The sequence below is a fragment of the Lotus japonicus genome, chromosome 4 (assembly GCF_012489685.1).
Source record: "Lotus japonicus ecotype B-129 chromosome 4, LjGifu_v1.2".
NCBI lineage: Eukaryota > Viridiplantae > Streptophyta > Magnoliopsida > Fabales > Fabaceae > Lotus > Lotus japonicus.
The window spans coordinates 51,835,852-51,853,774 of NC_080044.1; the positions used below are offsets into that span (position 1 = coordinate 51,835,852).

The following is a 17,923-nucleotide window of genomic DNA, read 5'->3' on the forward strand; positions in this document are numbered from 1 at the left end:
AATCAGCATTGTCCGCTTCAGAAAGGGACTTAAAATGGATACCATCTAGATTCGGACGAGACCAACTATCTAACTTGAACTTGTTCTCAAAGAAATTTTTAACAGCAACTTTAATTCTATCAGGATTCTCCTCCCAACCCCCATTAATCAATAAACCCACAAGAGAATTAGCTCGCCGTTTCCAATTATTTGTGGCATGGAAAAAGCTAGTATTTTGACCACCTTTCGATACCCACTTTGATCTAGCTTTCTGACACAGCAAAGACTCATGCAATTTTAAAACATTCCAGAATTCAATAAGAGATTCTTGCCTTGTGAGCACTTCCTCCTAGGTCAAACCCCCATCTTCTTCTTTCGCATCCAATTCATTTATTCTCCTAACCGCTGCCTCCCTTCTAGATTTCGAGTGGCCAAACACATCAATATTCCACTGTTTTAAACTGCCATTGATTCCCTTAAGCTTTTCCTTAAGCACATACATCCCCCACCCCTGAACCTGAAACGCCTTCCCAGAGTTCTCCATAAACGGAATAATTCTCAGGTCCTACAACCAACAATTAAGAACTCTGAAAGGTTTTGGTCCCCAATTCTGAATTGTTTGCCGCAAAAGAAGAGGACAATGATTGGAGATATCTCTATTCAGCACCAACTGAGAGCAATCTGGCCACAATGTGTTCCATTCCGACGAAATCAGAAACCTATCAAGTTTGCTTTGTGCTTGATTATTTGGTCGTCGCCACGTGAATTTCCTGCCGGCCATCGGGATATCCAAGAGGCCCATATCAGAAATAAACTCATTAAATTCATGCATTTATCGGTGTTGTGCGACCAAGCTCCTTGCACTACCCCTTCCACGTCTTTCATCCTCGGACCTTACTGCATTAAAGTCCCCCCCTACACACCATACATCAACAGGGCAACTCTAACGCCACACAAGCAATTCATGCCAAAGTGCTCATTTCTCTTCCATACTATAGCCTGCATAGACATTCACTATCACACACCTCCTTTGAGACTCCCCCAAAGACCAATCAGCCCAAGAATTCCTGTCCCTTCAACACTGTTCTCTAACACAAACAGATTTTTCCTCCACACACAAAGCAGGCCTCCCCCCTGTTTACAGCGTGCACAACTTTCCAATCAAACTCAGAGTCTCCCCAAACCTGGTTGCAAATTCTTCTATCAATGGTCTGGGCCTTTGTCTCTTGCAAACACAGTAGCTCAACGTGATTCTGCCCCACAAGCTCTCTAATAACTCTCCTCTTTCCTGAACTCCCCAAACCACGCACATTAAAGGAGAGAACCTTCATTGGACACTATTAACCCTATCCGCCGCACCACTGATTTGTGGTTGACACACCCCAGCGTCCCTCTGTTCCAGAGCAACAAGCCTACTGATTATCTCACCATCATTACCAGCGCAAGCCACCCCAATCTCCCTGCCCAACTCCCACAGTCTCTCAGCTTTAGCAAAATCACTCCCAACCCAAGCAGCCTTATTATGTATATGTAGAACAGAGTCCGGGACAGAGGAACACTGTGAGAAGCTCCTGAGACGCAAGGTCTTACGAGTACCAGAGATACTTACTTGGCGAAGCTCGTCCCCCAAGTCTGAAGAGGTTGTTCTCCCAGATGCTGTGGAATTGACATTCCTCATCAGAGCCTCGAAGGGATTTTGGTTCACCTCAAAACCCTCCAAAGGGCGCATAGTAGAAGCCATGAGTGTTCCAGGATCACCCTCCCCAGTGTGAGAATCCAAATTCGCATCCCCTGTAGGTCGATTGTGCAAACAATTTCCCCTACCATCCCCACAATTTTGCGTTCTTGAATTTGGGTGAGAATTTTCACGCTGAGCATCATCAGTTTGCAATTGCCTTGGTGAGATATGGTTCAACGTGGGCCCCTCAGGATAAGAATGAGTGGCTAAAACTATTTCACCCACAAGTGCTCCAGACCCGGTTTGGAGAGCAACAGGTTCCAATAAGGTTTGACCCGCCCCAGCACCCAAATTTAAATTAAATTCATAAGTGGGGCCCACAGCAGAGGATATTGGAATAATTTGAAACCCATCAACCTCTGCAGCAGCCTGAGAGACTGTAATTTTCTCAACTCCCACATAACCTTCATGATTGGTAACTGATTGCGTATTGATTGCGTACGCCGTCAACGGCCTCCCATCAATATTCGCTAACGTATTCCCTTGATTATTGCCATCCCCCAACAGCACGTTACCATACTGCTCCCCGCCGGAGTGCCCGTCACCACCCACTGCTTCTTCCGCATCTGGCAGCGTTGAAGCCCCCCTATCCCGCCATCCCCAAAATTATCATCGAGGTCATCATCGCCCCCACCAGAATGGGTAGGCGTCGCCCAAAATGGCATGGACCCATTATTAGACCACCGTGAATCCTCATCATCAGACCCGGCATCGCCATCATGGCAACAATGTGGGACTTACATTACAATCAATCCCGACATTTGGGTAAATGGTCACTTTGGTCCTCAAAAGTGTCAACCGACTTCACATTCGTCCCTGAATGAATTTTAATCACCTCGCGGTCCCACAAAGTGTCAAATGTCCGTCACTTTAGTCCTTGACGTTAAAAAACACAAACGGAAGGTTGAGTTAGAACGTTAGGAAAGTTTGAAATGCTTCAATTTTGTCCTTGTTCTGAATTTTTCCCCAAATCCTCATCTTCCTCAACCTGCAACCTCCATCACCTCAGATCCATCCCAGCTTGAGCAAGCCCACCTATAATAGCATTCCAAGAACCAAGCTTTGGGTCAGGATTTTCATCAAACGGCATACGGGCACTTGCAAATTCTCCATATTTACAATACAAGTTTATTAACCCAGTTTCAAAATACTCATAGATTTGCAATCCAATCTTCACACCGAGTGAATGAACCTGCTTTCCAAACTCAATGGCAAAGGATTGGCACACTGCTTTGAGAACAATTGGGAGGGTGTAGCGATCAGGCAAAACCCCAGCTTGCAGAATCAAAACATGGACATGGAGTGCATTGCGTGGAGTGTCTAGCCTAGTGTAGCACCTTATGATGTTGTTCCAGTTAAAGGGGGAAGGATTTGGTACCAGTGACAGGGGCAACAAAGTAACATCAATAACACAGTTTTATTTTTGTAATTCACGATCAGGTTCACTTGCAATTAAATATGTAACCCAATTCACACAAAGTATACAATACAGTAGTTATGATTATCAATACCTGAAAGTAGTGTATTAATTTAATTAATACATCAATAATACTTGCACAAATTTTATTTCCTGTAGCCATTTGTTTCAAATATCATAAATCTACATATGTGTACAGCTTGCTACATTTCCCTTTGACACCATTTATGCCTCTGGTGGAAAAGTTTCTTAATTTCTAATGGGTTTATTGGATCTTTTCTGACCTATGTTGTTACTTTTATTGGATTTTGCAGATGACCTCAAGAATAGGGAAAGTTCAGAAATGGTGGGAAAATGGTCTTCAACCAAACATGAGAGAGGTGACTTCGGCAGAAGACCTTGTTGACTCACTTTTGAACGCGGGGGATAAGCTTGTGATTGTTGATTTTGCGAGCTTGCTGGGAGGGATGAGAGAGTGGCCATGGTGGTGGTAAGGGGGTCGATCCAGAAAGAGGTGGATGTGGGATGGCTTTTGATTAGGAAGATGAAGATTTCTGGGATGGATCTGAGGTGATGAAGGTTGCAGGTTGAGGAAGATGAAGGAAAAATCCATCAAGGATTAAATTGAAGCATTTCAAACTTTCCCAACGTTGCAACTCAATCTTCCGTTAACGTCCGTTTGTGTTTTTTAACGTCAAGGACTAAAGTGACGGACGTTTGACACTTTGGGGGACTACGAGGTGAATAAAATTCATTCAGGGACGAATGTGAAGTCGGTTGACACTTTTGAGGACCAAAGTGACCATTTACCCCCCGACATTTACAACGTATTTCCTAAAAAATAAAATACTTTTATTTTGAAAATAATAATATTTGAAATTTTCAACTATCTTTGGTCTAGCTATTGAAAAATAATAGAATGTCTGAAATAAATTATAAATTTTAAAATATAAAATACTCTTTATATTTGTAACCAAATGAAAAATGACTTCCGCATTAAATCCAAACTTTAAAAAACAAATAATTTTTACACAACTATAAAATTATCTTTTTAAAAAGTTTAAACATGTGTTTCATTGTTTGGAAATTATTCTACAATTGATTTCAAAGTCATAATAAATCTGAGAAGAAGCTTAAGAAAATAATAACTTCAAATATCAAATATCAAATATCAGAATTGATTTTGAGAAGAAAAAATTTACTCTCTTTACATATAGTATTAGTTTGGCCTGAGAAGCACTACAAAGGTTGACTAGTTGACTCCACAAGTACACGAATTGCACAAATAATAATAAAAGTGATAGAATATCATCTCCACCAGAATTGAGTCAGAATGCACGTTAACGACAACCAAGCACAACCACATTCAAGTTCAAGCCGTCGACATTAATCTCAATCATACCAAACCAAGATAAACAAGTAAAAAGGAATACCAAGTGGCCAATTCATATCCATATAGAGCAAATAAAAAATCCACTTTGTCCCATAAACGAATAAAGTACTCCTTCTAACCTAATCCAATATTAAGATAGTGACTCCACGTGCCACACGTATTCAACAATCCTCACAGTCCAAGATTAAGATAGAACATTCCAGACCAGTTACACATAAAAGATAATGAACATATATACATCAATCGCATTCTGGCTCCTACAATATTCTAAACCTAAAAGAACCATATTAAAAACTTGATTCTCTATTCCTCCTGGCACTCCTAAGCTCTATACATATTAAATACTATTACAGTATAATTATTACCACAAAAAAGGTCAAGAGTTGTTCAAAAATGCTTTAACCTTTCTGAATTCACTTGGATACACCAGCACAGAATCTAAACAGAGACCACCTTTAGTGTGTGTGCAATCAATCTGAGTCATGGAGAATTTGATTTTTGTTGACGCATTGCCATCCTCAACCACAAAATCTCCGGCATGGTAATAGCGCCACTTGCCTGGTCCTTTCAGAAAACACTGAGATGTAACGTACTGTCCATCTGAAGTCCAGAGCTGGAACCGCGCAGGTTTTACATCCCAGCCATGAACATGTTCTGTGTTGCAGACACGTCGGCCGAACCTCTTGGAGGCTCGCCCTAGATGTAGTCTGAAGAACAAGCTGTATGTCCCAGGTGGAAATGGGAACTCAACTTCTCCATCCACTTCAAACCACCAGATTTGCTGGAGGTATGCAACAGAGCTGAATCTGCAAATGATAGACATAAACAACAGATTTAATACCAAAGCTCTATCAAAGTGAATCAATCAGCATTTAAACTAGACCTACTAATTTGGCAGTTAAATTCCATGACTTAAGGGTCACAACTTGCATCATCAACCAAAATTACAATGGGAAAAGAAGTGCAGTCTTCATCAATATCTACATGTTTCCCTTGATGACAGCACAAGCCAAGAACAAATTTCAGTCAATACAGAACAATACCAAAAGCTACAAGTTTGAAATGTTGGGGATTTAGAACATATAGCACAGACAGAAGGCTACAGAACAAGGGGGGGAATACAAATATCCACAAAAGTTACTATGTCATAATACACTTGAACATGAATACTTGACTGTTACTTTCAAAGTTAGCCCCTTCTAACTTGATAGCTTGTCCAAAAGAAAATTCTCGAAATGGATTCGTTCATTGAACTCCATGATCCATCCTATGGTTGAAATGATTTAATAATCCTAATGAATACCTTTCTTCAAAATAATAAAGGGATAGAGTGCATAATTTACTTAAAAACACTCCAAGACTGATAGTGCAGAGAAATTAATTTTTGACAGGGAAAAAAAAAAGAACTTGTAGTGAGAAAATTCTCCTTTTGAGTATATAAAATATCCAGTCTCAAAACAAAGGGGAAAACTGCAAAAATAGAAACATTATACTCGAAAAAATTACAAACAACCAAGTTAGCAAAGAAAAGGATCACCATGAAGGATGGAGGGAATAGGATATAGAACATTGATATTGGCATTATTAGCCCCTCCAGTATTTGAGGTTATGGTTAGCTTGATTAAGCAGGGGGGAACATGAGAAAGTAAAAATTCAGGACAGAGTGAAAATGGTTCACATTTGATTTTCCATCCACTAAGCAAGTCTAAAAAAAGAAGTGATTTTCATTGAAAACTTTCAACCTTGCAGAATCAACCCTTAATAAGAAACCGAAATTGAAATTGTTCCTATACATCAATTTCCCCCTTTCCATTCCAACCGAATTCCAATTACAAAAAAAACTCAAAAAGCTAAGAAACAAGAATGAGAAATAAATGAAGAAGCTCACCTAGATTCTTCAGTGGGGATATGGTTCCAATATCTCCGATCATCAATCCCCGTTATGGATAACCCCTTTGCAGATATAGACATACACAGCTTCCCCATGCTTCTATCCAACCAAACCTTCTACAAACATCAAAACCAATAAAATCAACAAAAAAGCTTGCATATACACCAAAAAAACTGTGTTGTGTTACCTTGGTGCCTTCATCGAAAGTATTGACCCTGCAAAGGCGCGCATAAATCCCTCTCATCCCCAAATCGGAGGGAAAATCGTCGAAGATTTGGCGGAGGAGAAGGTGGTAATTTGGCGGAAGTTTGGATTCCCAGACAAAATCCGCCATTGAAGCGCCGCGGAAAGTGCGATTCATGAGGGCGAGCTTGCAAATCTGCGGCGGATCCATGTAACCCATCATCACCGCCACACAGCACTCCGGCAATTCGCCTAAACTCGATTTGGATGCCGACTCCGGTGAAGGAGTTGAAGAAAACCAGATCCCCATCAACCAGCAACACGAGGGAGGGAACTAGAAGCTTCCAAAATCGTCCAGAATCAACAAGAAGAAGAAGAAGAAGAAGAACGAGAGTTGTTGTTGTTGTTGTTCTCTATATGCGAAGGTGAAACAGGTCACAGCTGTGAGGAGTTGTTTGATAGCAGAAGAAGCATTGTTTGTTTGTTTGTTTTTGATTCCTCGGAAAGCGAAAGCGAACACGACAGCGGGATCTGACTTGGGTGTGCTGTAGGACGGAAAGGCAAAACCACCTAGTGCTATATATCCACATCGTCACCACCCTGTAAAAATATAAAATACAGAGTAATAATTCTATTCAAACCAACTAATACTTTTTTTTTTGCTTTTAAAAAGTTGAACTTACTGTGGTTTGTTTTCTTACTTTAAAATAATTTGTCTTTTCTGTAAAAAAAAAATACTTTCATGTCATCCTCCTAATTCAACCGACAAGAGTTTATTTTAGCTTAAACACATATCCTCGAAGGTTAGCTCAAGTTGTAAGAGTCATTAAATATAAGAGTTTGAAAGGGTAAAGGATGAAGAGTCTAGGGTTCGAATCCTAAACAAGACTAAGTTACTAATATTTGCCTATAAAAAAATAAGCTTAAACATATGTCTTAAGTTTTGTTCTTAGCTCTATGACATTTTTGGGTTATGTTGTTAGGTGGGTTTTTGGTGTTAAAGCATACTCCTATACTTGTGTGATTGTGGGTTTTTTTTACAGATTATTGAGAGGTTTTTGCCGTAAAACTGAGCTTTTAATCAGCTCCTGTTGATGTGGTTACTATTCTCAAGACTCTATCCTTATATATATATATATATATATATTATGTTTACCTTTAAAAAAAATGTGAGTTCACTAATACTTATTTAACTTCAAGATGTTAAATTGAAACATTAAATTCAACATTTGACAAAAAAAAAAAAAAAAAAAGAGTAGGGGATTCAACGTAGAACTTGGGGTGACTAAACAAATCCTTTTTCAAACTTAGCCAAGCGATAACGTGAACTGACTAATATTTATTTAATTTCTAGTGGGTAAAATAGATACTTGTAAATATATATAATATTTGTTTTTTTTTTTCAAGAGCACTCAATTTGTGAAAATATTATGAAACTAATTATTGATAATGGAAATATATGAGTATATAACCAAATATATTATAGAGCAGTGCTATTTGGTACGACGGGATTATGCACGAGAGTGCACGAGCAGCAGTTAGTGGCGGTTTAAAACAACACTAACATGCGGTGCTAGAAAAAAAAGCGCAAGCGTTACACATTTCTGGCGGTTTAAAACAGCCTGAAACTTCCTCGTGCTCCCATCGTGCCTACATCCCCGTGCACTCTATCATTATCTTATATTATAATAAAATTATATACTAAAACTCATCTTTTTTTGTGACATGGAGGGGCATGGTCCAGAAAGCGAAACAACCCTAAGCTAGAGGAACAAAAAGATCGGTTGGTTTTTGAAATTCGTTAGAAAAAATTATCGACGAGCCAAATATCCATAACTTTTTGGCTGTTGATAGTTTAACATTATCGACAGTTTTTAGCTTATTGGAGGCTTTTGGCTGCCGATAGTAAGCCTTTTATATTAGTTGGAAGAATAGTCTTGTTTGGGGTTCAGGTAGGTGATGGGATGTAGGAGTGGCATTTTGTGGTTGGAGTGGAGAGCAGGAAAACAAATCGTGTTTGTGGTGATTTAGAGAAAGAAATACAAGAGGGGAAATGTGTTATTATTGTGAGAAAAGAGATAGTAAATGTGGCTATCTTGAGTGGATAGCAACACAGACAAATATCTTTATCCAATATATCCAAATTATTAATTATTAGTATTAATTTTCTTTCTTTAGTTAACATTAAATAAATTGAGATATTCATACATGATAAGAATATTTTTCAATAATTTAAGTAAAATTATAAATTATTTTTATATTAATATTTTATTTTACATCTCAAAATTTAATGTATTTATGAATTCCATGATATATTACTAATTTAATATATTTATAAGTACATTTTGGGGAAGTAACAAATTACTTTATTGGATATTCAACTCACTAACTATATTTCTAAGAAAAAAAATTAATATAAGGCTTGTATACCAAATAAACACTATAAAATAAATTTATATTGATATTGAAAATAGAAATGAAATTAATTGTAATTTTTATTCATATTTTATAAAAATTAATAAGTGTATATACTAATTATTAGCTGCTATAAAAGTTTAAAAGCTACAAAATAAAATTAATAATCAATAAATATATGCTTGACCATTACTTAAGGGGATTTTTTAATGCAATTAAAAAAATTTAAAAAAGTTTTAGAAAAGGAGAAGAAGTAACTTCAACATTTGAATATATTAATAAATTTTATTTTTTATATATGACACTAATAATCATTATAATTACTATTATATTGGTTTAGCTGTTTTGAGAGGTAGGGTATATATATATAGCTTTAATTTTATGAATATAATAATGATAAAATTAAATAACTTTGACAAGATTATTAGAAGATATTTTTATTTCACATACTAATTTTTTATAGAACTTACCTATTTGATTTCATATACATTAAAATATTGCTCTGCTACATTTTTTATTATATCTTGTATTAATACTCTTAAATTATAATTTCATATAATATTATATTAAATTTTGTATTCATTAATTTTCTTCAAAATTATTAAATTGGTGGGGAATATGATCATTATACATTTAATTATTTTATTGTTAAATATTATTTATCTAGCATACTTTGACTAGTGAATGAAATAAAAAAAAAGTAAAGTAGTCATTATTAGATTTATGGTAATACGTTCAATATTTTAAAAATAAAATTTATTTGTTTCCGCGTGAAATTAATTTAGGATTGTTGAAGCTACCATCATCACCTCTATAAATTCACAATCAACTCGACCATTTTTCTTCACACATTTGTACTGAAAAAGCAGGAGAGTGTGTCGGGAAAGAGTGATGGGTCGTAGGAAAATTGAAATCAAACTTGTGAAAAAAAAAAGAGATAAGAATGGTCACTTTCTCCAAGCGCAAGAGTGGTATTTTTAAGAAGGCGCTCGAGTTGTCAATTCTGTGTGGCATTCAGATTGCCATCATTTTATTCTCTCCAGGTGGTAACCCTTTCACTTTTGGTTCTCCAAGTGTGGAGGCTGTGGTCAACAATTTCCTTTATCTGAGGGATGAAGAACAAGATATATATGAGCCTTCGCAAAATTATGTGGTTTACCAGATCAATCAACAAATTGAGTATTTGAAGGACCGGATTCAGATGGCCGCTGAGAAGATGGAGGTGGTTCGTAATGATTTGAAAAACTTGGATCCACTTGAAGGAAATAATGCAAATTTAGAGGAGCTTCAGAAGATGAAGACTTTACTGATTTATTTACGTGATTCTGTGAAATGACCATAATGGAATTAGAGGCGGCGGAAGCTTTTTACTAGAACTTGCAAATCAGGACATGTAAAAGTGGCAAGTAAAAAATAAATGGTTTTACCCTTCTCTCATGCTAATTAGGGATGGGGTTACCTTATATTTATGATAAATGTTTTCTTATGTGAGAATAAAATAAATAAATTATGGTCGTTTGATCTAATCATGAGTTGTCAATATTAAAACATTAAATCATATTATCTTTTAAAAAGACACATGACATATTCGTTTGAGCACTTAAGAACTTTTAATCGATTATTCATAATTTGATCTAATGATCATAATTATTCCTTCCTTTCCAACATAATAAGATTTTTCTCAAAAGATATATATATATATATATATATATATATATATATATATATATAGGGAGCATATCAGGTGAGAGGAGTGTGCTATTGTGAGAGGTGAGAGGATTCAATAATAACCATCTGATTAAAATCAACGTTTAGGATTCAATCTAACTTTACAGATGTCATGTTCTTCTCTCTCATGGTAACATTTTAATCCCACGCGCGTGTTCTTCTTCCTTATCGAGTATCGACTCCCCTTCTTCCACGATTCCATTGCCAATTTTCCACCTTTGCCTTTCTCATCGACCTTGTTCTTGTTGTCACCGTGACACCGTCGCAACTCTCTGTCACCGACGCAACTCGCGACCACCGCGAGGTGGCTGCGCCGCGCTCCGCCGTGTCCGGAGTTCCATCACGCACCGGCTTTGTCGCCACTGCCCTTCGCCGCTGCTCCTCCCTCGATCTCGTTCTCTGCTACTGCCAAGCCAGCCAAGGTTCCCCTCTGCCTATCTCAGGTCCTCTCTTCCATGTAGGCTAGGGTTCAATTCGTGCTCAGGTTTGAATCTGGGCTTTCATGCTGGGTAATTGTTGAATGCGCAAGTCAAAACAGAGGAGAAGAAGAAATTTGAACGTCGTTTGAGAACCTCATAATTTCTCAAATCCCTTAGTTACAGTTCTTCATCTATCTTAATTGAAATTGCATCTTGATACACAAAATTGAAAGTGGGGCTTCATGGATTCGTTGCTGATTGGGGATCTTTGATTTCTAAGCATAATATCATCATGATTTTGAGTATACTGTTTGATGAATTGCAACCCACATGGTGGGAACTGGGAAGGGGAAGCTGCAGTGTAAAAAAGAAAGGGAACGGGAGAAAAAGGAGATGCGCGTGGGTTAGCAAAATTAGAATCAGTAATGTGACGTGGAGTACATTAAATTTGATTAAATCTGAACCATTAATTATAATCTAACGGTTGTTATTGATTACTCTCATCTCTCACCATAAACAACTCTTCTCACCTGATATGCTCCATATATATATATATATAATGTATGTAGCGGTCGGGTCGTCATAGACCTGAACAGGAAGAAGATAAAATGGCAAGGGAGTCCTTCACCCTTTTTTATAGGTGGTTTGGGGGACCGAGTTACAGAAGCGAAGGTAGGGAGTATCTTCTCCGAGGGGGGACAGTTAGCTTATGCCTATGTTCAACGAAGATGCAGAGAAGGAAGGAGAGTTAAGATAGGCTTTGTACGGTTCAAAACGGATGCAGAAGCATGGTTTTCTATTTGGAGGTTTAATGATGTGTGGTGATAAATGTTTTTACCTAGTTTTTTGTACTGCTTTTGGCGTAAACCTTTACGATTCAATCATAGCAAGCAGATACAGGATTATCGTCCTCAGGGATTGTGTGAACATCGGTTCCACTAGTTAAATATCAACGAGGAGGACGAGGAGGAGGGTGTGGAGAGTTTTGATGATGGCGTGTTAGAAATGATGGTTGGTAGATATACAACGGTGGTAGATATACAACGGTGGAGGTGGAAGAGGTTGAAGGAGATTGCGAATGTGTGGGGCTTCTAAAAAATGCCAGAAATGCAACCATAGTGATGGCCATCGACTTTACCATGTGCTTCAGAAAGCAAGTTCGTGCCCACTGCCACCTGTTGTTTTGTTATAACGTTTGGTTATGGACAACCTTTATAACTTTTCGCGAATTTCTTAAGAAAAAAAATTGTGCACATTCCAAAAATGGAAGATGTCTATTATTGATAGAGTGTCGCCCATTAGTTTACGAATCATTCTGAAAGCATCTCATATATGACATATAATCCTAGAATAAGTTAGAAACACTTGTAGCTTGTATCTAATTTTCTTCTTATACTCTTGTTTAGAGTGTTGTGAGATATTGTTGAGATATTTATCTGGAAGAGTACGATTGTACTATAGTTGTGGGGTGTGAGACAAATATGTGTTCTGAAAAAAATTTCACACAGTGTGGTTCTTTGGTTATCTTAAACAACAGTTGTGAACTTTTTCTCCGGTTTTGAAATCCCACATTATATACTCTATTGTGATTGTGTTTCTGTCATATGTCTCGAATGACATATTTCCAACAATTTCCAAATACAAATTGATTCTTTTATATAGTATCAAACTTAATTTTTCCAACTACAAAACAAACAGATCATCTAAGCCTTTTATGGATTCATACTAACTTTATTTTTCATCTCATCTCTACCCACTTTTTCGTATATAATCTTTCTTATCATCTCTCCTCCATTTCTATCCCTCCCATTATGGTGTAGGTCAAATGGGCGTGAGCCTAATAATTTCTTTTCTTTCGGCTTCTCTCTTCCCTTTTTATTTCCACATTAAAACCAATCTTACCAACATATATGTTGTTCCTTTGTTATGATTGTCTGCATTTTAGCTAATGTATGTGTGCCAAGTTGTTGGACAAGATGTTGTAACATCGTGCTATGACATTTGTCCCTGGGAGACATTCTGTTACTTGGCAGTTTTTGTGAAGCTTTGTATTGACTACTTTGTGATCAAGATTAGGTTATTGTTGGAAGCTTATGTGCGCCGTCAAGAGAGATATTCAGTGTTGTCAAACCCGGTTCACATGAGTTTGATTTGAAGTTAATTGTGGAAGTTTTTGTCTGTACCTTAATTCATGGTTTGAAGATTCTGTGCAGATTTGTTACTAGTTTGTTTCTGAAACGACTTCCTATTAATTATGTGTGGACTTTGTGTTCTTTCAAACCCAACGAAGACAAGGATTGGAAGACTACTACTTATGAAGACCCAAGACCTAGTTGTTAGGTGCTTACCGTGTGTTTTCTATTATGGTTTATTGAGTTCATACTGAGTGTTCTCTTAGCAGCTTTATGCCATTGTTATAAGCTAAGAGTTGTGTTAGTTGTGTGATCTTGAGATCTATCTTTGTACTCTTGTTAGAGTTCAATCACTGTGGCAGTGATTGAGAGTGACAAAGTGAGACGGACTCTCATACTTAGGGGGAGGACTAAGTAAAACGCCACAGTTAGAGATAGGTAGAAAAGGTAGTTGAACTGTGGCAGTTTTGTTGAGACTTTTGTGTACAATTTCTCGATAATAGTGGATTATCTTTCTCGGGTGAAAACCCTCTAGACATAGGTGATATTGCACCGAAATGGGTTAAAAATCTCTTGTGTGGTTTTAGTGTTTCTGTTGTTATAATTGCTTAATTGTTTGCTGTAATTTGTGTAATGTTGTAAAAGATGTCCTACGAGTTGACAGAATTTCAATAGGCGTCAGAGTAGGCACCCTGTTCTGTTTTGGGTGAGATCTAGGGAACTACTTCTGGTATTGTGGACAACAACAAGGAAGGATGATCGGTTCATAGGCCACCAATCTTGGATGATACTAACTATGACTACTGGAAAGCACGCATGATTGCATTTTTTAGATCAATTGATAGCAAGACCTGAAAATCTATTGTCAAAGGCTGGAAGCACCCTGTGAAGAGTGACAAAGAAGGAACTCTAACCGCTGAACTGAAGCCCGAGGAAGAATGGACCAAGGAAGAAGATGATGAAGCACTAGGTAACTCAAAAGCACTGAATGCCATCTTTAATGGAGTGGACAAGAACATGTTCAGATTGATCAACATTTGCACTATGGCAAGGATGCCTGGGAAATCCTCAGGGTGGCTCATGAAGGGACTACAAGAGTGAGAGTGTCAAGGCTTCAACTTCTCACTACTCAACTTGAGAACCTGAAGATGAAGGAGGATGAAACTGTATCTGAATTTCATATGAGGGTGCGAGACATGGCAAATGCATCATTTGCGCTGGGAGAACAAATGTCTGAAGAAAAGCTTGTCAGAAAGATTCTCAGGTCCTTACCTAAGAGACTTGATATGAAGGTTACAACTATTGAGGAAGCTGAGGATATTGGCAATATAAAGGTTGATGAACTCATTGGTTCTTTGCAAACCTTTGAGATGTCTCTTAATGAAATATCATATAAGAAGAATAAAAGCATAAAATTTGTGTCAAATACTGAAGATGATGAGTAAGTGAGAATGATTCTGATGAAAATATTTCTGAGGCAATAGCACTGCTTGGGGTGAAAATTTAACAAAGTTATGAGGAGGTTTGAAAGAAGGCCTAGACCAAATGTGCCAGACAAGCGGTCTGACATAGTGAAGAACTCTGGTTATGCTCGTAGAAACAAGGAAGAAGACAAACCTAACAAAAGCAAAGGAGTTCAATGTCATGAATGAGAATGGTATGGTCATATTAAGGCAGAATGTGCAACTTATCTGAAGAAGCTAGGAAAGAGAATGGTGGCTACTTGGTCAGATAATGATCCAGAAGAGGAAAATGAACCTCAAGTCATGGGTCTTACTGTGAAATGTAACTCTGAAACTGAGTCAAGTGATGGTGAAATGTCTGAAGAGGAACTTGCTGAAACCTATAAACTCTTATTCAACAACTGGAAGGATGCTTGTGAAAAAGGAAAGCAATTGGAAGGGACTGTCAAGGAGCTGGAGATTGAGAAGCAGAATTTGCTGATCATAAATGGCAACCTTCAAGAAGAAGTCACTGTGTTGAAATTAAAAATTGAAGGTATGATAAAATTTGTTCGTATATTGAATAAAGGAACTGATGTGTTTGATCTGATCTTGGAAACAGGCAAAATGGCAAAGGATATGAAAGGTTTAGGCTATGCTGATGACACTACATTAGAAGAAAACAAAAATGCCATTCACAAGTTCATACCTGCATTGAAGAAGACTGAGTTCAAGATGTCCAACCAGATGTCACAACATGGTGCCCAACAAGTGTATCGCCAGATTCCATATTCTTATCCTCCGGTTCAGAAAGTGAGAAGCTCAAGCTAGAGATGTCATCACTGTGGTAAGCGTGGACATATAAAACCTTATTGTTACAGACTTTATGGGGCTCCTCATAATTGGAAACTCACTCAAAAGTATACTTATGCTAATCCAAAAAGAAGAGAGTGGAAACCTAAGAAAAATGTTACAGCACTCATTGCCGACACCTCTCTAAGAGTGTTTTCTAATGAGGATTAATATTTTGATAGTAGTTGTTCTAGGCACATGACAGGGGTAAAGATGTATCTTGACAACATCAAGGCACATTCTACCAGCTATGTCACTTTTGGTGATGGTGCAAAAGGAAAGATCAAAGGATTTGGGAAGATTGTAAGTGGTGATTCTCCAAATCTGAATAATGTGCTACTGGTGGAAGGATTAACCGAAAACCTAATCAGTATAAGTCAATTGTGTGACCTGGATCTTAATGTATCATTCAACAAATCTGGATGCAAAGTTACCATTGAGAATGAGGAAGTGATCATGACTGGAGTAAGATCCAAAGACAACTACTACATGTGGTCTCCACAGAACAAGGCTATGACTTCAATGTGTCTCGCGTCAAAGGAAGATGAGGCAAAGCTATGACATCAAAAACTAGGGCATCTCAATCCTAAAAGTATGAAGAAAGTCATCTCTAAGGAAGCCATCAGAGGTCTTCCTAGACTGAAGATTGAAGAGGACAAAGTATGTGGAGAGTGTCAGGTTGGAAAGCAGACTCAGACTTCTCACAAGAAATTAACTCAAGTTGCTACAACAAGATCTTTGGAACTGCTACACATGGTGTAAGACTCGGTTTAGAGCTTATTATTTAAATAATATTATTTAATAATATTCTGTGAATTACTTGTGCTATGTGTGATATAATGTCTTTTTAAAAGGTGATTTATTATTAGAGGAAATATTAGATCTTAGTAATGTCTGGACGTCGATGTACGCGGCGTTACGAGCGTTTTGACTATAATATTGCTAGGGTTCTGCGACAACGACTTTTAGGTCAAAATAGGCCCGATAAAGGTGATAAGTTGGCGAAACGAGTCGGCGAAGACAATTTCGTGGGCCACACATCAAGGGGAGGTGCTGGGCATATTTCTAAAAAATATTCCATGAGGGAATATTCCTTTCTTCTATTTTTTTGAGGGTTTTATTTAAATAAAATGGGTTTTTCTTTAAATAAAATGTATTTAATTATTTTAAACCTATGGTTTATTAAATAAATATTTTTGGAGTCTTAATGAAGGCTTGGTCAAATTTTTGGGGATGTAAAAGATGAAGAGGTTTTGAAATTCAAATTTGAGGTTTTATGGTGCATTAAGAGGAGAATATGGTGGTTAATGCACTTAATCACATGTTCTTGACTTGGCCTTGTGGTATATGATATTTTTGTGAGAAAATCTGAAGAGGAAGAAGGGATGGGCGGCCAAGAAGAGTGAGGGAGTGAAAGGAGATATTTTCGTGCTTATAAGGTGATTCATGGTGTTTAAGGAGAATGAGCAAATCAAGGAATGAAGGCTTTCATGGAGGGATTGGTCTTTGAATGTTTTAATTCTTAAAGGACTATTTTTAAAACAAATTTTCTTTCATTTAAAGTCAGCAAGGACCTGTTTTTAAAGGTTTGAAAGTTGTGGTTTTAATTCCAATTAAATGGAGGATTAAAGCATGGTTTTAAAGGGAGTTTTGGACTAGAAAATAATTTGCAAAGAGACCCTTGGTTTGACCAAGCTTTGACCGAAGTTTTCAAGTGTTTTGGAGGGAAAAGTGCATTCAATTACCCCTTCAATGCTTTGTCCCCTCCTCTCTAGTATAAATAGACCATCTTCCCCTCTCATTTTCCTCACACCAAGCTCACTTGCTCCTCCTTGCTAGTCGTGAGCTCTATCTCCCTCTCTTGTCTTTCTTTTATTTTTCTTGCTCTTTGTTTTATTAGTTTAGTTTCTAAGTCTTGAGCAAGGTCATTCTCAATATGCTATGTGGTTGCAGCTTAAGCTGATATGCCAAAACCAGAAGAGAATGATCTTGATCGGGTTGCTTAGGAATGTTTATGAAAGTGGGTTTTTTCTTAAAGGAATTCATGGTGTTCTTATAATGTTCTTATGATCTTCAAACAAGAATTTAAGAAAAGGGGTTTTGATCTTATGAAAGAGAAAGTTTTAATTTTTCGAGGTTTTAAGATAATATTTTTGAAAATACGGGGAAGGGATATATTATCGCTAAACGACTACTAATTCGTACCGTTACTCTGTCTTCATGACTAGGAAATTCGAAGCGAGTGTGATCCAGTCAAATCCAAAGCCCTAGGACTTGTTTTGTTGTGACTAAGGTAAGGGCACTTTTGCTATGATTGATTGTAGTTGTATGACC

The 17,923-nt window shown here is 37.4% G+C and overlaps 2 protein-coding genes across 2 annotated transcripts; one reads left to right on the forward strand and one right to left on the reverse strand.

Moving 5' to 3' along the window:
• Positions 1-4,554: 4,554 nt before the first annotated feature.
• On the reverse strand, positions 4,555-7,160 carry LOC130716297 (F-box protein PP2-A12). The gene is made up of 3 exons (XM_057566505.1): positions 6,606-7,160; positions 6,416-6,534; positions 4,555-5,333 (listed from the first exon to the last, which is right to left on the reverse strand). Exons 1-3 carry the CDS (start codon positions 6,909-6,911, stop codon positions 4,904-4,906), a joined length of 855 nt encoding a protein of 284 aa, XP_057422488.1. The 5' UTR covers positions 6,912-7,160; the 3' UTR covers positions 4,555-4,903.
• A 2,799-nt stretch (positions 7,161-9,959) lies between these two features.
• LOC130712923 (agamous-like MADS-box protein AGL19) lies at positions 9,960-14,740 on the forward strand. The gene is made up of 2 exons (XM_057562736.1): positions 9,960-10,343; positions 14,321-14,740. The coding sequence occupies exons 1-2, from the start codon at positions 9,960-9,962 to the stop codon at positions 14,738-14,740; spliced, it is 804 nt and encodes a 267-aa protein (XP_057418719.1).
• The last annotated feature ends 3,183 nt before the right edge of the window (positions 14,741-17,923 follow it).